Source organism: Onychostruthus taczanowskii, unplaced genomic scaffold, assembly GCF_017590055.1.
Source record: "Onychostruthus taczanowskii isolate IOZ18803 unplaced genomic scaffold, ASM1759005v1 scaffold57, whole genome shotgun sequence".
NCBI classification, from domain to species: Eukaryota; Metazoa; Chordata; class Aves; order Passeriformes; family Passeridae; genus Onychostruthus; species Onychostruthus taczanowskii.
Window position 1 is genome coordinate 3,513,509 of NW_024503346.1, and position 21,241 is coordinate 3,534,749.

At 40.8% G+C, this 21,241-nt stretch overlaps 1 protein-coding gene across 2 annotated transcripts in view; it reads left to right on the forward strand.

The window, feature by feature from the left end:
- Nucleotides 1–18,367, forward strand: part of GNAS (GNAS complex locus) — a 127,553-nt gene extending 109,186 nt beyond the window's left edge. For both annotated transcript variants that reach the window (XM_041417936.1, XM_041417937.1), the window contains exons 6-12: nt 12,681–12,735; nt 13,084–13,157; nt 13,576–13,634; nt 15,246–15,366; nt 16,336–16,466; nt 16,979–17,046; nt 17,906–18,367. In XM_041417936.1, coding sequence (XP_041273870.1) covers nt 12,681–12,735; nt 13,084–13,157; nt 13,576–13,634; nt 15,246–15,366; nt 16,336–16,466; nt 16,979–17,046; nt 17,906–18,052 — 655 coding nt within the window. In that variant the 3' untranslated portion in view covers nt 18,053–18,367. The remainder of the gene's footprint in view (nt 1–12,680; nt 12,736–13,083; nt 13,158–13,575; nt 13,635–15,245; nt 15,367–16,335; nt 16,467–16,978; nt 17,047–17,905) is intronic.
- Nucleotides 18,368–21,241: the final 2,874 nt, after the last annotated feature.

A 21,241-nucleotide genomic window follows, 5' to 3' on the forward strand; every position in this document is an offset into this window, starting at 1 on the left:
CTTAGGCAGCAAAATGTAGAAGAAAAGCAGGAGTGGCTATATTTAGTAATCGCATATTATTCACTTCTGTGTAATGTACCAGTTGCTGTGCTCAGACACCCCTTTTTTGTGGTGAATTAATAATTTGCTCCTGAGGACAGGAAGTGGAGTTAAAGTGCTGTTGTGTGATAAAAGCTGTGTTTCACATCTGGTTATGGTGTTTATAGACTGTGTATGTATAAATAAGCACCTGATATGGGGTAGGTAGTGTAGGAACACACCTCCCTTTCACCAGAACCTGGGAGTGTTCTCTGCAGACTTTCTGCTGACCCATCTGATCTGAGTCTCTTCCACCTTGAAGCCTTTGCTGCTGTTCTTAGTGTAAACCACGATCCGGAAGCTCTAATTATAGTCATGCAGAACAAATGGAAATCCTGGAATTGTCTCCAGCACTCTGGACTCATGCAGTTGCCAGTTGCAGGTATCAGAGCAATAGGTGAGCCAGCCCAGGATTGCTCCCCTGGAGCTGCCTCATGCCTCCACTTCCCAGCACAGCTTTGAATTGCACATTTATTTCCAGATTTGTGGGCTGTGACTGATGGCCACTAAGTTTTAGAAATACATTTGAACCTAGACTGAAATCTGAAGGCTGCTGTACATCATTTAGTGATTCTTTAGACATTGTAAGAGGCTTGCTGGGTTTATGTCTTTTTGTAAAATAACAGGCTTGGATATTGGGCAGCCAGAAGCCCCAGCTGGGACTTAACAAATGTTGATGTGGGAATATTTGGGGAAGAGAAATACCATTTTAGACCCCTTCTTGTCTTTCCCACAGCAGCAATTATACCCATGGTTTGTAGTGTCTTTTTTAGTTCAGTTCTTCTCCTGAGACTGTTTAAATGTTTCTTTCATGTAGAAGAGGAAATTTGTAGTCTGCTAATGAGTAATTTAGGTTTAGATTTTCATCCATTTGAGATGCAAACATGAGACACTGCCCTCTGCAGACAAACAGATGGGGAAGATGTGCTTTTCTTCTTCTGGAATCATGGCTTTTAGTCATCCAGTGGATTTTGGACATTTTTTGGAACTTCAGGTTGGCTTTTCCTTCCCTTGGATTCCCTGCTGCCTGGCTGTGGTTGAGTGCAGGAGAGTGGGGAGTCCACCCACTGGTGGTGCAAAAATGAGTTGTTATTCATAGCTCTGTGATAGTTTATTTTCAGTTTAATAAACCAAAAAAACCATAAACCAGTATCAGTGGAATTTCAGAATTAATGCCCACTGAGATGAAGTGCTTCCCCACCTCCTGGTGTTTGTTTCATGCTCCCTGCCAGTTTATTTTCAGTGTAATAAACCAAAAAAAAACATAAACCAGTATCAGTGGAATTTCAGAATTAATGCCCACTGAGAAAAAGTTCCTCCCCACCTCCTGGTAGTTGTTACATGCTCCCTGCACTGGTAGAGCTCACTGCACCATTTGGTACTTCCTTCATGACAACAGTGGGTAGAATCTTTCTTTTGTTGTTCTCCTTGCCCCCATCTCCAGAGGAAAGGTGGGACTGGAGTTAAGGTTTCCAGAGAACGTGGCAGGAATTTAAAGTGAGCAGTTTTGTCCAGGGTAGCTCAGCTCAGAGGTTCTCTCCAGCCTCAGCTGAAGGGTGGTTTGTGGTCAGGGCTCTGGCACAGCCTGGAGCACAGAGAGCTGTGTGAGAGAGGGATGGGGCTGTGGGAGAAGATTTCCTGCCCAGGCTGTCCCAGTCCTTGGCCTCTGTAAAGGCTGCCAACAAGGGGGCCAGTGAGGATGCTGAAGGGTCTGTGTCACCTCTGGTACCTCCTGAATCTTAATTCACTCTTAACTCTTCTGAGTATAAGGTTTCACCTCAAGACAGAACTGTGTCTTCTGCTGCTGATGGGATTTTGGGGTCATAATGCTTAGAAAATTATGTTGTGTGAATAACGCATTTCATAATTGTTTAGGTAATTACAACACTTTTATATAGGTAATAAATAGAGTCAATGAAGCTCATTCAAAAGAACTAATTCCACCCAAAGCGGCCGAACAACTTCCTCATTTTAACATTGCAAAACAAGCCAACAAGAGAATAAGGGATTTTAAAAGTTGTCCCAAAATTTCCCCATCCCTCACCCACACCCCTCACTCCAATCCTGTCTGGATTCCGTGTTTTGCAGCACCTCAGTCTCCTCTGTGAGCCAGGGACTGCCATGGAAAACCTCCCTGATTCTGCCTGAGAGAGGAAACAGGCGGAGGTTGTGCCTTGTCAGGGATTTTACTCTTCCTGTGCACACTTCAGTCTGAATTCTCTGTGACTCCAGCATTAAAAACGCAGAGCTTAGAAAAGTCCACATGAAAAAAACACATTTTGCAAACGTTAGAATATGTTTTGTAAATGCAAAGTCTGTCCTACTGTGTTTTACAGTCATTTGAATGACTAGGGCTTTTAGTACTATTTTAAGGTCTTTTATAGCCAGCTGTGTCTTTTCAGAGGTGAGATTTAAAGTTCATATTTTTGTAATGATTTAAATTCTGCTTCAGAGTGAGTTGAGTCAAGTTAGGTCGGTGGGGAAGAGGGGGGAAGGCCAAAATATTGTATTTAAAAGATTCTAAAATGGCTTGTCATGTCCCTTGTTAAATTAGGACTGTTTGTGAGTCTTTGTAAAGCCACGTTGTTCTATGAGGTGTCCATTTTAATTGCAGGCTTAAAAGCACTAAATACCCAAATGCAGTTTTGGAAACACTGCATAGTCAGTGGTGTGTGTTGATGCTGTCACAGGCACGTGAGTAAGCAAAGATGGAGGGTCTGTATTAGATTTTCCTTTTAAGAGTAGCAAAACACTCTGCAAGAAGCAGAACCATGAAACTGGATGACTGAAAGGTTTTTCATGGGGAATAAAAGGGGACTGCACTATTCCAGAGCCATGGTGACTCCTGTGAATGGCTTTTCCACAGAAGGAGTGTGGGCACCTTTATTATTTACCTTTGATTTTGGCTTCAAGCTTGATTTCTTGCTCCTTTTATCTGCCTGAGTGTAGTGTGTGCCAGGGACAGACAAGCGCTTAATCTTGACTTCTTCATTTTGTTATATGGCAGAACACAGAACCAGATATTTGCTTTTCACTGTAGCCAAAGATGAGTGTCCCTGCACTGCTCAAAATTCACACTATAAAATGCTGTTGCAGCTCTGTATCATTTGCCTGGTTTAAAACGATATTTTTTTAAATCTGCCTGGTATTAAATTGCGTGATCAAGCAAATGTTTTCAAGAAAAAGAAAAGAAATAATAACTGTATTATTATAACTCAGTTCCAAATGAGAGGTGTGCTCTTCACAGATGCTTTCAACTCCAGGTGCCAGTTTGTGCCTCTGCTTTTACAGAGGCCTGGAGTTGTTTTTGCTGGGTTGAAAGCAGAACGTTTAAACAAGAAGGAGGGGGGGAAACCACATTCCTGTGAGGAGAGCAGAAGCTGAAATGCGAGCTGCTGTGAGGTGTGGGGCTGTCAGCCCAGCAGGTACTGGCAGGTACTCAGTCCTGGCCGAGGCCCTTGCAGCCCCTGCCCGCAGCATCAGGGACAGAAATGAACATTTCAGTGTCCTGTCAGCAGCATCAGACTCAAAATCACTGCCTTTTTGCCAGAGAGCCCAACTTCCTAAAGTACTGAACAGAAATCTCCGCTGGGGTGGTGCCTAAGCAGACGAGATTCCAGCACTGGATTTATATCTTGCATCTAAATATACACAAACTATTTTTGTGAAGATTTTTATACAAGTGTATTTAAATAGGGATGTGAAGTCCTCCCTCACCACCCTGCTCAGAACCCAGCAGAGGTTTGTCTTCCCATTGTTTGGGCTCATCTGGGGCCTGATTCCTTCCCTGAGCTATCACTGCTTCCTTAATTCCTGCGGAAACTCGGGCTTGGTTCAGAATTCCTTTTCTGTCACGTGAGGTCCTGTCAGCTCCACTGAGCCTTGTCCCTAAAATTCCTGTTACAAATGATGTTGCCCATTTTTCCAGCAGTGATTGGGAAAGTGCTTGGTTCTGAGTTCTCCCTGTTTGGGTTTAGGTTTACAAGCCACACACAAGCTGAAAAAAATGTGGGAACTGTCTGAACCTTCATTTTATCTGGTTTTGCAGATAGCTCTGATTCTTCAGTTTAGGGAAACTAGTATGGAGTATTAAGCTTGTTAATTCTTTTATCATCTGAATGTACTTTTATTAATATTTTTAATTGTCAACATAATTTTTTATTTATTAGTGATGTCATTAATTCTTCAGCTGAAATCAATTCTACTGATTTGATGGCACTGGAGGGAGCTACAGACCGTGAGGACAAGATTGATAAAAATACTTGGTTGAAACACAATAAAAGGATATCCCATTAGGTTTGCCTGTTTTAATTGCTCAGAGCAGCCTACAGTAGAGGACTTACACCTATATCATACATAGGTTGTTGCCATTTTAAAAATGGCATCTGGGATTGAAGGAAGATTTCATATCCTTATTTGAAATCAAATATGGGGAATTTCAAACAAATTCATAGTCAAATTTCATTTAAAATTCTTCATTCTGAATTTGACTTTACTTAAACAGACTCCTTAGTCTAAGTTAACAGCAAATATTCTTAAACATTAGAAGATCCTTATTGAACCTGACAGATTTAAATTAGATTTGATTGTGAAAAATTACTAAATTTCAAGTTTCTTTCCAAATTCAGTCCCCACAGAGCACAGGAGGGATGCAGTTTTTTGTTTCATCTGCAATAAATAAGGTCTGTTGTCAGTCTGTGACTTCAGCTTACAATTAAAAAAGGTTTAAAACAGGAAAATGGTCATTCCATGTAGTATTTGCTACTCTGCAGTCCTCTCCTCCTCATCTTTCCCCCAGACAAAATGAGAAACTTTGTCCCTTATGTGGACCAGAAAGGGCTGTCTTGTAATGATGTATGAGTTGCTTTCTTAAGGAAGAAAAAAATAAATTTTTATATGATATAAATCAAAACTTGCAGCTGGTGATAGGCTCTTAGACTAACTTGGAGTATCTTTATAAAAACCCATAAATCCTGCACTGCACGTTTTAAAGTACATTCTCCAAAATCCTTCTGTGCAAGCTGCTGTTCCTGGGGCGTGCACTGTTCAGGTGCAGGGGAGCAAAGTGGATGTGGTGAAAGGCAGGGGGAGGGCAGGGAAGTTTACATACAGCTCAAAGCCTGGGTGAAAATAACTCCACAATTTTTAGCAATGAAAATATCCATGTAGGGACCTAAAGGAATCCTGTGGGCTGATGGTGCAGCTTGCGTGGAGCGTGTGCACGGTGCCTTTTTGGCAGACAGAAGATATTTTACTGTGCCTTAATGCTTATTATAGTTGCAGTTTCTTGATCACCATCTGTAGTCTCTATTGGTTTTTGATAGAGCAACTAGGATTTTTATATTTTGGGAGTGGTGTTCTCTGTGTTATGTCACGCTGACTTACTACTTCCAGTGTCTGTGAAATTACAAAGTCTCACAACTTCAGTCTGGTTCCTGAGCTGCTGATTTCCTGTGGTGGAGAAAATATTGAATCTCCTCATTATACAAATGGCTTCTGTTGAGTAATATTGACAAATACACTGAATAACATTTTTGACATAACATTCTGTTCCCACACAGATAATTTGGATGTAATTGAATGGGTTGATCAAGAGCCTGAGCTAAAAATATGACATTTTCTCACCCACTAAGTGGGAGAAAATGCTTGCTGCAGGGGCAGTGGGGCGGCAGGGAGCTGTTGGGCAGGGATGGGATAAGCTGTGGCTCTGTTCTGTCCCATGCTGAGGGTCCAAAGGGATGATGCTGGGAGCAGCCCTGGCACAAGGATTTGGGATCCACGTCCCTCTCCAGGCTCCTGGAGGCACGGAGCAGCCTGAGACTGATTTTAGCTGGAGCAGAGCACTCCAGCCCCGGCAGGATCCCAGCCAGGATGCCTGTCAGACCCGCAGCAGCACTCAGTGCACTTGAGCCAAAAACGTACAGAAATAGTTGTGGGGGGGAAGATTTGAAGATCTCCTTTCTTTCCTTCTGTTTTTCCTTATTTTAATGGTCTCCTGGGCAAAAGGCTGCATTGTTACAGTTTCAAAAGCAGGGTGGTTGTGCTGCAGACGGGTGGGGAAAAGAAAGAAAAATAGACCTTAGAGAAAGGCTGGCTGTTTAGCATGCAATAAAGTGACTTTTATACCTCTCCCAATCTCCTATCAAATAAATCTCGTGCTAACAAGCAATCAAACCCGTTTCCCTGCCCTGCTCCGCACAGCCCGAGCCACATTGTACCTTTGCAGCCTTTGAAACTGCCTGTGCCTATTTTTATTTGTCAGGCCGGGGCTGGGCTGGCCCCATTCCAGATGTGTCTCACAAGATTTGGTGCTGATGAGCTATTTATAGCCCTGTGGTTCCATTGTCATGGCAACCGTGCTAGAGGCCAAGGCGGCTGGGAGCTATTTCTGGACTTGTGCTGTAATGTAAAACTGATTGGGAAAGTTAGTGCATCCTCTAAGCCAGACTAACTTTAGACAGGCAGAGAGAGGGGGAAAAAAAAAAAGAGACAACTACAACCTCTTTAAATAGATTTTTCTCTTTCTCCTACCTTTTCCCCATTTCCCTTTTCGAGCCCTGGCAGTGTTTGAAGGCTGCTTTTGCCTTAGCTGGATTTGTCTGAAATTCATTCATGCCTCCCGGCGGGTTACGCTGCTTTAATTAGGCAGTTTGGGAAGCTGGCTGCGTAACCAGCCTCGTTTTTAGGGCAAGGTTTGAACTTCCCAGAGACACAAAACTAAAGGGGGCTTTGCTGGCTCCTCCTATTTTTTGGGATAGCTGCAGTTCTTTGTGCCCCATAGTTTTAATACTCTATTTTTTTGTGTGTGCTTCATGTTCTCCACGCCATATAAGGAACTGTAACCTTGATTACCACAAGATGATTCCAAATATATGGAGTCATACTTTTCAGCTTTCTCATTATTTGCTTCAAAATTAGACCCATGGTGCCCCTCCGCCTCCAAGTGGCTGGAATGCTCGAGGTTCTTCTGGAATTACAGCTGGGGCCGCTTTCAAAATCACTTTTCTGGGATATGTACGCATTGACACCATCTATAATTAAATTCTGAGCTTTAGACTATTTGTAAACCTTTCTTACAGTTTCGATAACAAAATCTTAATAACGCTTTGACTTGAAACTGGAAATCAAAAAGTGTTTGCAACTTCTTGGGAAAGTTTTTTGGAGACTTTAGGTTTCCTTCTGTTCACGTCTTTTGCTACATTTCAAGGTTCATTTCCAGCATAAATCTGGTTTTCAATGGGATCCTTATGTTTGAAGACTGACATGGAGAATGTTTTTACAGGAACATAGTATGAGATGGTTTTAGGTGCAAAATAGTGCTTTCCTAATCATACCAATAATACTTGGTACAGTATTGTCCCTATGTGCCTGTCTCTATAAAGGATTTTTTTTTCTTTCGTAATTGTAAAGTTGTTAAAGTAATTACAAAGATTTTGTAATTTATTTTCTCTCTCCTGATCTAGTTTTGTTTAGGCAGAAAAAAGAGCGGTGCCTTTCTGAGCATTTTTAATTTTCCAGTAATGTTTGTGGCACATTTTCAGTGACCACCTCAGCAGTAAAAGCTCTCCCTTTGCAAATAATAGAAAATACCAGTACGTCTGTAAAAAACAGTCAGAATCTACTGATGTCCCAACTTAGATTTTTAATTTAATTTGAGGAAAAACCTGACAAGTTTGGTTTCACATGCTGTCCAGTTTGCAGGACACTATAAATGCCAGCAGATTGAACGTTTGCTTGTTTTATTTGCATCATTCCTGTAACTCTTCCTGCTGTTCTGCTCCTCTTGCAAAATAAACCAGCTGAAATCTTCATCGTCAGTTTGAGGAATGGGATTCCCTCCTGTTCCCTGCTTGCTTTGGGCAGCAGAAGGGGACAGAGTTGAGGGACAGTCAATTTGTTCACACACAAATGCCATTTTAAAAGGGAGTTTTCTGTCTTTGTACTCATCCTGTGTCCCTGGCTCAGCATAGACAGCATAGCTGAAGAAAGAATTTACCAGATAGTTAACTGCAGAGCTTTTAGAAAGCCTTGCTGAATAACATAAAGGATTATGGCAAGGGCTAAAAAGGCAGGAAAGCAGAAGTAAAGCATGGTCTGTTCTGAAAAATAAAAAATGCACTCTTGTTTACAATAAACACTGTTAATGTTGAATTAAATTTCAGCTTAAACTGCTTTAAGTAGTACTTTGTAGTTCTGATAGGGTGTAGATAAATAAAAATCCGCTGGATATTTGCACAGTTTGGTCTTTAGGGTAATCAGTATAAAAATATTAATTTCTTTCTGGTCATAGAAACCTGAATTGGAAAGACTGTTTTAGAGGTGATCAGGGGAAATGCCAGCATAATTCTTAGTAAAATTCTGCTAGTTCTTAGTAATATTCTGGTGGGTTCTTAGTAATATCTTGGTAGAAACACATGACTCAGTGGAAATGAAAAATGGAAAATCATTTCCACTGACTCAAGGGACTTGGGGCAATTAACTACTCAGTATGCCTGCCTTTAAATTAGGGTTATTCCACATTTTGGGGTGTGATGATGGAGGCAGGAAATGCAGCCTCAGTGAAGGCAGGCAGGAGCTGGAAGTCTGATTTACTGTCTGTAAAATACCTCGAGGCTTTCAGAGGCAAGGAACTTCACAAATGCAGAGTTTCAGTGCTACTGTTGAGGCTTATAAGTTACAAACAAATGTTGTCTTTAGTTGGGATTGAAGTCTTGATTTCATGAAGTATCTTTCTGATACTGAAGATGAGATCTAATTGTGCCTTTTAAGGGAGACATTTTATATGGAAATTCAAGTTATGACTTGACCAGAAAAAAAACCTGATGGAAATAAAGCTCTTCAAATATCAGTGTGTTGTCAGTTTGAAGACACCTTTCCAGTGTTGTTCTAGGCTGAAAATAAAAGCTCTTCTTCAGAAAGCAGAAAAAAAAAAGTAATTCCTGTGTGCCAACCATTTTGTCAGATGAGAGAGAATAACATTTCAGTTGCTGTTTATTGAGAAGGCTGTCAGGAAATGCTGGAGGAAAAAAGCCTGAGTTCCCTCCCGTGCTGCCCCAGCCAGAGGAGCTGTGCTGGAGCCGAGGGGGGAGATTTCGTGTGTCACACACCTTTCCAGCAGGGAAAACAAGCTGCAGGTCTTCGTCTGGCAGCAGCTCTGCTCATTCAGGAAATTCCCTCCGTAGGGATAAAGCAGCTCTCTCTGGATGAGAGAACTCCAGAATAACTCAGGTGCTGGCATATGTCTTCATCTGAAAATTGGGACGTGGTTTTGACATAATAGGTTTTATTAGAACTTGGAAAGAATTGAGGATACATGTATGGCTTAATTACTTAGACCTGCTGGAGCTAAGGAGAGCCTCTGTGTAGCTCTCTGTGAATCTGCCCTTGAAATTAAAGACACTTTATTTGTCGCAAAGATCTGCTTGGAGCACTTCACGTGTGTTTTTCCTTCCCTAAGCTAAAAAAGGGGACACAAAAATGCAGCATGTTTTTTATTTCAGATTGTTTTAATTTTTTGTTAATACCTTTTATTTTAATATCTCGGAGACACAACTGGTGCTGTCCTGGAGATGCTTCCTCTCAGTGTTGCTGACTACAAATAACCTGAAGTCTTTTGAGGTTTTTTTTGTCAGTGTGTGTCAGAGCAGTATCAATGTTTATAACACAGGCAGAAGAGCCTCTTACTACGTGACAGAATTTTGCAGAGCAGTAGCTGATCCTGTTATTAAGTCATGTCCAAAATGTGGCCCAAAGTGAGAATTGGCAGCAATGCTGAATGATCTATTTGCTTTCTGGAAAATAGCTTTTCCATATAATCTCTGGGAAGATTTTACAGAACAAAAAAGCACTAAGTTTGTAACTTGGTTCAAGGCTTGCTCGCAGTATAAAATCTGATTTTGTGATTTGACAGTTTTATGTGAATTATTTCATCAAGGTCACTTCTGTTTCTCCCTGTAAGTTCACTGCTGACACAGTAGATGGTGGGCACGTCTCCAGTAGGCTTAGAACAATCTCTCACAGCAGTGAATTCAGCACACAAAGTAGTGCTCAAGTGGCCTCACTTATGTTTTGGGTAGAGCATAGCAAGAATTAAAAATAGAAATTAATGATGGTGAATTTGTGTTTATTTTGAATTGGGCTTTGTTCTCATCTGACTGGATTATTAGTTTAATTTACTGGATAAATTGTTTGGTTTTGACTAACATTGACTGAGAAGTCTCTGAACTCAGTGTATTGATGTTTTCTGAGCTTTCATGCTCCCGCTGCTGCTCCTTATTTTAGGTGTATCAGAGCAGATCAAATTTCTTCTCCCCTTTTCTCCTCACATTTATTTTTACATTGACCAACCAAAAGAACAATCCCCTTTCTTTACTTGTGAGCAAAAAATCAAACTGCTTTTTAATGCCTTTAGCCCTTTCTAAAGCTGCTGGAGCAGACTTTGATGAAAGGCACAGGGGGAATCTTCATGGAACTGTGCTCCATTTTCCCTAAAATGCCCTGGAAGCAGGAGGGGTTTTCTGGTGCCTGTCTCACAGTGGAAGGCTTCCTTCTCCGGGAGCATTGTTAGGGGTAGCAGATGTTGCTGAATGTTGGAGCTTGTTTTGGGGGGAAGAAGAAATGTTTATTCCATTGGAACTTGTTTCACCTGGCATGAGCATTGCTGTCGGAATTCATCTCCAGTGCAGTACTACTGCTCCTATGTGGCTGATGTTTTTCAAGGAAATCATAGGCCTAAAAATAGTCTGCATAAACAACAGTAAGAGGTTTGTACTTTCAGTTCCAGGTTTTAGCAATATCTTGTTGTTATTTTCTAATTTTCAGTTTCCAAAATCCATTAAGCTGATTAGCTGAGTGTTTAAAAATAAAATTAAAAAAAAAAAAAAGCCCAAAACAAAACCAAAAACCCACCTCTTGTGGAACCCAGCATAAAATGTTCTGCTTGGATAAATTCATACAGAAAGGCTGGGTGATTGCAGTAATCACCTTTGTATCTTGATGAACATGTTCTGTTCGGAACATTTTTCAAGCATCCTCCAACTTGTGAAATTGCCACGTGATTCTGAAACTGTGCTCTGAGGGGAGAGGACGGGGTGGAAACACTCGTGCTACTTGGAACTCAGGGCTGTTGTACTTATTTAACATCCTCTGTGTACTGAACAGAGAGTTTTATATCTTCCCTTCGGATTAAAAAAAAAAAAAAAAAAAGAAAAAATTACTTAACAGCTTGGAAGATAGGAGGAAAAAATCCAGCTTGCCAATTGCAGAGCACAGTTTGTCACCACTTTATCCTTGTGAGTCTGTGGCCATGCCACGTTCCATGATGGAAATTGATCTTTGCACTTTGTCTCACGTGTTTCTGTAGCGTGTTAACTAAGCTACATTTTAATATGTTTAAAATTCTGTCATTCAGTCTAAACAAAAATTAATTTTCACGTGTCTCTGAAGCAAGATCATCTAGAAGAGGGCATTGCACTGAAGCAGTTGTCAAAATACAGGAATTTTTTTTCCCCCTTTCCGTGCTCCTCATTAGGTGTTTTAGGAAGTCAGCTGGGGCTGGGTCTTGTGGTGGCTTTAGTGGGAGATTTTTGGGTTTTTGGTTTGTGAATCTGGGACAGGGCTCCCTTTTCCCCTGTTGGAGCTGTGACTGTGTTTAGTGCACGTTAAAGAGGCAGGGAAAACTCACCTTTCCTTTGTGATTTCTGCTTCAGAGGGAAAACAGTTCATGCAGAGGAATTTCCAAGGGAGCTCAAGGCCTCTTGGTTTAAAGGCTGATTAATCATTAATGTTGGGGCAAAGCACTGCTGAAGTGGAAGGGGCTGAGCAAGGGGGCACCTGGCTGAGAACCTGGAGCTGGGCAGTGGGACTGAGGGCAAACACCGCAAAACCTGCATCCTGAGCTGCTGGTTTGCCACCACAACAAAGCAGAATTCACTGATTCCTGGAGATTTTTGCTCTTTGAGTTGAAGTGAAAGATAATTAGGAGGTTATAGTTAATTGGTAAAAAAAATGTAAATGCTCCAGAGTATCATCTGTAGGTAGTGCCTAAAGAATTTGAACGAAATATATTTCTTATTACCCATTTAGCCAACTCCTGCTGCTGCTCCAGAAAGCAACTGAACCCTGATACAGCAGCTGACAGAAAAATCAGCGTCCCCTCTCAATTGCTTTAGGGCTTCCATTTATCTAAAGAACTACAGATTGTGTTGTTTAAAACTACTCATTGTTTAAAAATACTCATTTTCCTTTCCGGGGAAGTACACGCGGGCAGTTTGCTGGAGTCGCTGCTTCCCCGTTCGTGGCAGCAGGTTCCCCTGCGGGATCCGTGTGAAGAAATGACCCGAGTTCAACTCCGGGCTGCTGGAGGCGGGAGGGGCTCCGTGGATTCCCAGATGGATTCCCAGAGCTGCTCTCAGCCCTCTGCCGGCTGCTGCTGGGAATGGAACAAAACCCCAAATTCTGCCTTTCCAGAGTGTGATTTTGTGTCGTTCTGTGAGCCCGGGAGCATTAAAATGCACAGGGATTTAGCTGGGAGCTGTCAGTGATCAAAGCATCAGAAAGTTTGTCTGATTCGAGAGTGACGAGTTTCTCTTTTTTCTTTGCAGTTTTCTAGACAAGATTGACATAGTCAAACAGAACGAGTACACCCCCTCTGACCAGGTACGTGGGGCTTTCTGAGGAAATCACACCGTTTATCTGCCCCCCTCATCTTCGGGGGTAATTTATTAATTTTCTAATCACCATTTCAGGTATTGCCATGCATTGTAGATATCTAGTATTCCAGTAAAAATGGCTTTGTCCTTTGGATTATGTTTATACAGATAAATTATGTACAAGGTTGCATCTCTTATAAGATTTCCATTGTGCTTCTGTGACACTGAACACTCCAGTGCTGTTCCCTGGTGTTGTGATACAGCATGGGAAAAAAGGGGTTTATTTCCATTGCTGGATATATGGAAGCTCACCAAGTATCTGTGTTGAATTAATGCATTTCCCTTTATGCTTTAGGATCTTCTCAGATGCAGAGTTTTGACATCAGGAATTTTTGAAACTAAGTTTCAGGTGGATAAAGTAAATTTTCAGTAAGTATAATTCTTTCTTTTTCATGTTTTTACAATTTTTAATATAACACGGACAAATACCAAGGTAAACTGGGAGGAGAGCCTACCATATATTCACTGAGCCTGCTGTATTTCACAAGTATTGGTGTTAAATACAAAGCAAGTATTTTATGGTTTTCTAATTTAGTAGTCTGGCTTGAAAATGAAATGCAAATTGGTGTGCTTTATTTTAAATCAGAAAGAACAAAATGTTTTAAATCTATTTTCTCTGCATTCATATGTTCATGGACTGCTTACATGTTCAGGTTCTTGTAATCCAAAATTCCCTTTAACTTCTGTAACACAAGTCTTAAAGTTTCTTACCTTTTCTGTTTGCATGCAAACAAACAAAAAACCTAGCACAAAATGATTCTGACTGGATTTATGTTTTTTTTCTCAGTATGTTTGATGTTGGAGGGCAACGAGATGAACGCCGAAAATGGATCCAGTGTTTTAATGGTAGGATTAGAATTTCTGGTGGCTTTATAAAAAGTTCTCTGCAGAATTATAGTGCCTAATCTTCCTTTTCTCAACTGTGTGAAATCCATCATGTTTCCATGTAGCTCATTAAGGAGTTATCTAACAGTCATACAGGATTGAGTTTTTTCTTGACACATAAGCTCCTGTAACTACATAGAACATCTTCAAGGAGAATGCAGGTGGAGAAGAATGTGACTTTGATAACTTCAGCTTGTCCATTTTTTTGCTTCCCTCTCTTCAGTTAATCAAGTATTTTTTGGAGGTGGCTTTGTGCATTATTTGCCAGCTCTGAGAGTTGGAAATTCCAAGCCATGTTCTGTCCTCCACGTGCAGGTTTACATATGGATGTGCCTGTGTAAATACAAAACACAGGATGATTATTACATGCATAAAATCAGATTATCACATTTTTGTGTATAATTGCAGCCACTTGGCTCTGTTGTGGTGCTGCTTTCTGAACCAGCACTGGCCCAGTAATGCAGAATGAGGATGTAGGGAGCATCTGTCTGGTTAGACACATCTGGTGAGAGCTGGAGTCTCTTCACACCAGTGTCCCCATGAATTCAGACCAGGTTTCATTCCCACATGACTGCAGTTAGGCAGATTGTGTCTGTCCTGAAGTGTGAAGGTACCTTCACTGCAGCTCTTTGTCTTACTGTGTATCTGTTTAGATTAGAAACCTTTCTCCACACAGGTTTTCATAAACCTAGACTTGGTAAAAATATTTTCTCTTCTTTGTTATTTGGACAAGACAGCAATGAAGTTACACAAAAAAGTCCACCTTTTTGTAGAAAAGTTACAGTGAGATTCTAAAGAATAAATAAAGCAGAATGCATCTTGGAATTCATGGCAAATTGCTACAGTCCCTGTCACAGAATCACCTGGACACTGTCTGTGTGTGTGGAAGGACTGGGCAGTATTTTCTTCTGTGCTGTCAGTAACAGATTTGTTTGGATTTTACCTCTGCTCCTTCCTCTTCCTGTTACCTCATGCTCTGACTCATCTGTTCTGCTGCTGTGCCCGAGGTAGATGAGCCTGGCAGTCAGTGAGGAACTGGAGCAGCACAAGAATCCTGATCCTGGGAATGCCTCCCAGGGAGGAGATCGGGCTCCAAGCAGTAAAACACATACAGGGGGACCAGAGCAATTAACCATGAATTCACTGCAGTCTGCTGCTGTTATTACTACTCTTTACACAAATCAAAAGTGCTGTTTATCCTGAGGTTTTCCCCCAAGGACCTCCCTGTCTTTTCCTGGTAGCTCATGGTTGTTTCAAGTTTTCTTTACACATTTTAAATCTTCTTTAAATTCTCTTCTTGGCTTTCTTCAATTTCTCTCTCTTGCTCCAGTTCCTTTCTTTCCTACATTTTCTGTCATTCTGTCAGCTTCAGTTCTGGGGCCTGCCTTGCCTGTCTTCCATGGTGTCTTCACTTTCTTTTTTGATTCCTGGTACTTAAAAAACTGTCAGCAGCAGCATCCCAGCCTGTTCTCTGCAGGGAGCTGAAAGTCTGGCAGCTTCTTACTGAACTTCATGATTCCTGGATATTTCTTCTGCAGCTTGGCATTAACTGAAGGGTATTTCTTGGTTTAGATGTGACTGCTATCATATTTGTGGTGGCGAGCAGTAGCTACAACATGGTGATCCGAGAGGACAACCAGACCAATCGGCTGCAGGAGGCACTAAACCTCTTCAAGAGTATCTGGAACAACAGGTCTGTGAGAGGCTCTTCTCACTGAGATTGCTGCTCCTGTCACCACTCGTGGAGGGGCCTGGCTGGGACAAAGTTCATTTTCTCTGTAACAGCTCAGAGTGCCGTGGTTTGGGTTTTGCCCAAAGCAATGCTGATAACACACTCATGCTGCTGAGCAGTGTGTGTGGAACCCTCTCTGTTCCTCACTCTGTCCCTGCAGTGAATCCTCAGGGCTGTTGGGAGGGGACACAGGGGAGCAGATCCAAGCTGACCAGAGGTGTGATCCATGCCACATAACATCATTCTCAGCAGTAAGGGGGAAAAGAGGGGATTTTGGGAGGTTACCCAGCTTGCTGGGTATTGGTCTGCCCACAGGAGGTGGTGAGTGATTGCCTTTGCATCACTTGTTTTGTCTTCTCCTGGCTTGTACTTATCCCTCACTAATTAAACAATCATTTGTATTTTATCTTGACCCCCAGATTTTTTTGCTTTCATTTTTCCTTCCCTCCTCCTCCACCCCCTGAGGAGGAAGGTGGGTGAGGAGCTGTGTGGTGCTTGGCTGCCCACCAGGGTTAACAGCGCTGTTATTCACATCTCCTGGCACAGTCTGGGCTGCTTCTTTGGTCACAGCCTCCCACCTCTAATGTTTATTAATCTCAGATCATTGCAAAGAGCTCTGCACAGCTCTGCTAATTGGTGGTTGCCATATTGAGGCTGAAGTAATTAAAGTAGTGATGGAGCAGTGCTCTGGGAGGTGGAAATGCTGCCCTGGGATGGGTTTGGATTAACAGCACAAAGTGGGGAGCACCCTCAGGGTGTGCACACCTGGAATTACACCTTTGGGATTCAGGTATAAAAGGAACCTTTCCAGATCATTCCAGTGTGTCATATGGCCTTGTCCCCAGACATGTTGTGTGACTAACTTTATTTTAAGTTTCTGTATGATCTGGGTTGTGCCTCCTAACAGTGTTTGGTTTCCATTTTGCACAGGTGGCTACGGACCATTTCAGTAATCCTTTTCCTGAATAAACAAGATTTGCTAGCAGAGAAAGTTTTGGCAGGGAAATCTAAAATTGAAGACTACTTTCCAGAATTTGCTCGCTACACTACACCAGATGATGGTAAGATTTTTAAGCTTTGTTTGCAATTTATCATTTCCTTGTTAATGACATTTGTGATGGTTTTGGTAGCTAAGACCTGAAAACTCTTAAGATGTAATCATCAATGTCTTTTAGCCAAATTGTAATGCTGAATTTAAGGTATTAATAATGAGAGATTCCTGCCTCTTAAACGTTTAATATATTAATAATTTCATCGTGACAAAATCCTTTTACTTCAATGTAGATCACAGTCTGACATTTTGTCACAAAAGTGTCCTCAGGACTCCTCCTAATCCTGCCTGTGGACATTTCTCTTACCTGCCAAATGCCTGGTACTGTGGCCATTCTAATATTCCCTTGTTCTCCTGAAATCCTGCTGGTTTAAATAATGTCATGGTTTGTTTTGTCTCACAGTCAGTTTTGCCAAGTGGATTTCTGTCATATGGGAGCAGAAACCAGAACAAGTTGAGATTTTTAGGTGCTTTAACAGAAAATACCTGCTTTAATAAGATGCTTCTTTTATTATTAATTAGCAACACCAGAGCCTGGTGAGGATCCCAGAGTTACAAGGGCCAAGTATTTTATTAGAGACGAGTTTCTTGTAAGTATTTCCTTTCTTTGCCTATTTCTTTTGTGATTCTTCTCAAACCCAAGCTCTTGCTCACCTTCTGCTATTGCAAAGTGCTGTCACTTCTTGTGTTGTTTATATTTAACATCCACATTGCATCAACCACTGTTATATTTATGAGCTTTACTACTTGTTTCATAGCTGCTTTTTGGACATTTGTTTGTACATAATTAAATAGTAAAAGAATTGGTGAGAATTAAAAAACCCCAAATAGAATGATGATTGAAGTCCTGCTGTTATTAATGTGGCCATATTGTTATTCCATGCATTATTTCTAAAGATAGAGACTAATAAAGATGCCTCCTTTGTCAGATATTAATGTTCTTTTCTTATTATCTTTCCCATTACTGGTCAGCTGAAGCTATAATGGACGCAGATTTTTTTTTTTTTGTTTTAATATTGTTACAATTATTTGTAATGGTGAGCCTGGCAATCACATTGTGGACTCATTTTAAAATGGAACAAAACAAAAAGTTGAGGAAGGCTTTCTGTAAGTGTAAAGCAGGGATAAAAGCTTTTTACAGGGAGACAAAATCCTGCTTTTTTCATGGCCAAATGGACTAGGAGTTGTGTTGCTAAATCCACCAAAGCTGAGTTCTCATTCCTGTCTGAAATTCCCCAGCTTGCAGTGACCACCTCACCATGTAATTCTGATCATTTTGAGTTTAATGTTTCAGGTGAAAACTCTGCATTTTGCCACTCAGTTGCGCTTTTTGAAGGCCCAGCTCACACGTGCGCGCCTCGCCTTCATCCAGCCCAGCTTTGGGGACGGGTTGGGGTTCCCCCAGTGGGTTTTGTTTTTAACCCAGTGTCTCTCTCTTGCTCTGCACAGAGAATCAGCACAGCAAGTGGAGATGGAAGGCACTACTGCTACCCTCACTTCACGTGTGCCGTGGACACAGAGAACATCCGGAGGGTTTTCAATGACTGTCGGGACATTATTCAGCGCATGCACCTTCGCCAATACGAGTTGTTGTGATGGAGAGCACTTTTTTCTGTGTTTTGGACTCCTTATTCCTTATTAAAAAAAAGAAAAAAACACCCTTGCCCACATAGGGTGGAAGAGAACTGTTTGAATCTCCCATTGATTTGCACCCCTCAACTTTTTCTCCTTGCTGGACAATAGCAGCACTTCTAAGCTTGCTTCTGTACCCCTCGGACAGTTTGAGATGGCCCCTAACACTTAAAAGGCCATTTCCATGAGGATTCCCTAACACTGTTATTAACAAAAAAAGAGAGAAAAAAAAACCCAAACCAAAACAAACAAAAAGAAATAAAACCTAATTAATTAAAAGCCCTGAATGTGGAGCACCTGAAAGAATTTGGGATGAAAAAATTAAAACGTTGAAACAAAAATTGGGGGAGAGAAAACTTTAGGTAATTTAGCACTGCTGTGGGCATAATCCTATAACCCGTGATCTCCACTTTGTATCACTCACTGCATCCGAGTAACGAAGGTGCCAAGTCACAGACCAAGTTTGAAGACAGACCCTTGAGTTTGGTTCTCTGACTGTAATGTGGCTTTGGGCGGAAATACTGACAATTCTCCAACAGACCTAGACAGTGCAAAAACCAACTGCTACCTTTCAGAAGGGTATTTTTAAAACCAGTCTTGGTGGTCTAAAGACAACCATGGACATTTATGAATTGAACTGCGTATGGCCTGTGATTGCAGAAAGAGTTAACCACACACTGTTTTCAGTTTGTCCACTGATGATCCCGTCTGCTCTAAAAATCATTATCTAGACTGTAGTCCTCACAGTCTTTCCCTTCTTTTTCTTCTTCCCTTCCCTCATTTTTTATTTTACTGCTGGATTATTATTCTTGTACAGACTGTAAAATGTATTATTTTGTACAACTTTATTGAAAATAAGTGAGGTCTTCAACAAGTGACCAGATGTTGCAGCATCGTGCTTTTTAATTTTTAGCTTTAATTCATTTAAATCTCTATCCAAATGCAAATCGTGTCTTGTTTATACATAAAACCAAATTTTGCTACAAATTATGAATGTTAGACTTTGGTCATTCATTGTCCTTTTTTTTGCTAAAGACAAAAAAAAAAAATTAAAAAAAAAAAAAAACCAGAACAATAACAGACACGTAGGGCATCATGCAGGTCTGGTGACCATCTCTAGACTGGGCCAAATACCCACCAACCTCGGCTTGCGCTGCGTGGGCAACGACTACCGGAATGACAAGGTGTGCACTGCCCTTGGATTTGGCCACTGAATTCCAGTTTCAAATGACATTTTTATTTCTCTTTTAATAAAGAGATACTTTAGAACCTTTTTTTGTTTTATATTAACTATATAAGTAGCTTAAAAGTGAAGATGTGTGGATTTTTTTCTTAAACTTGAATAATTTATGCAAATTATATGCTTAGAACAACATGTGGTACAGTAAAAAGAAAAAAGAGCAAAAATCACTGTAGCAATAAGAGAGCATGTAATTTTAGTAACTACTACACTGCTTTATATTTTATACCTAGGTGTTTTATGTCTCTGTGAGTGTGTTACTTTTTCATGTGTCTAAACCTACGTGTACAATTTGTACAGAGTCAGAAATTACAGCTGTAATAACACATCTAGAACAGTGTTAGCCTATATTACTCAAACACCCCTGTTCCCCCTTCATTTACACCCCTAAACTGATCTGGATCTTAACTGCAGTGACTTTAAAAGGAAAAGAAACAAAAACAAACACCAAAATTCTTGCCTCTTTGCCTTTCACACTAGCTTCCCTCCACCCAAGAGACCGTGTTGGCTTTCTTTGTTTGGGAAGAGATCCAGTTTAAATTCAAGTGAGGGCGTGGTCAGTGATGTCTGTGCAGCTAGATTTGCTTCAGGTATCGGATGCCTTTTCAATACTAAGAACTGCAACTGTTCAGAATTGTGACTTTCCATTTGCTTTTGTGGCTGAAGTCTTAAAATGAATCACACAGTCCATTTTCACTGGAGAGCAGGGATGTGAGGGAGTCACTGTCCCATCTCAATTCAGAATTACTTCCAGAAAACACTGAATAGTTGAAAAAATTTAGCTGCAGTTGTTACTCGCCTTTCAAGAATGATCTTTCCTGTTCACAGGTTTAGACAGTTGCCACCTGAACTTTGTAGAACTGTAGAAAACACGACTGAAAATAGGCCCCTCCAATGCAGAATGTATCCAGTGCCTGTAGGTGAAGGGCTGGCGTTTCCACTAGGTAAAAACGGGACACACGTAGTGGAAAGGAAATTCATTGTGAGCCTTAATTTTAGTTACAGGAGCCAAAATCTTTATTTTAGTGCCAACCCTTATCTTTTTAAGCCTAGGAGGAGTTGGTGTGAACACCAAATTTGTAAATGGAGAAAACTTGTAGTGGTGTGAGGAATGTAATCTCTTGTCTGAGAGAAACAAAGCACCTCCATTAAAAATAATAACAAAATAAGCTTCTTCCTCTGATGAGGAGACACATAATAACAATGAGCTATATAAGACAGCAACAGTTTAAGAAACCTAAAGCTTTATATGAACAGATATGTTTAGGGGATGCTTTTTTTTTTTTTTTTCTTATGTGAGGAAAAAGGCAATTGTTTTGAATATGGTTGAGTTGCACAAGTACGGAGCGTGTGTGTGTCTTAATGTCTCAGTATTGCCTTTGTTAGTCTCTTTATTAGTCCATGCAGTTTGGTGGCCTGGTAAATGCAAGTCTTATTTTTAACAGCTTTCTTTTTCCTTTTTTTTTTTTTTAAATACAAAACCATAAAGCTTTAATGCTTGCTATTTAATAAGTAACTGTGTTTTCTTCTGTCTCTAATTTAGTGGCCATAATTTGCAGTTAATTGAACCATTCCAACCTAATGCTTACCCATATTTCTTAGTTTTGTTTTATTTATTTATTTGAACTTCTTGTTTTCATGATTGAGGACTGTCACTTCTGTCTCATTCATCTGTTTGGAAACTTCTGACCTTACAGCCAAAACTTAACTCATTCTACTCAGTATTCATCGTGATGCTGAAGTGTAAGATACCTGCAAATGTAAACACTACCACTTTTATTAATAAAAGCAAATACAGTGTTTTTAGGGCACATTTGCATCACTGTAGTTGAGGTTGTGTCAGTATTTCCATTGTAAACCTATGGAGGGTTGGCACTAAACTGCCCTAAGCTGAATCTTTGCCATACAAGGCT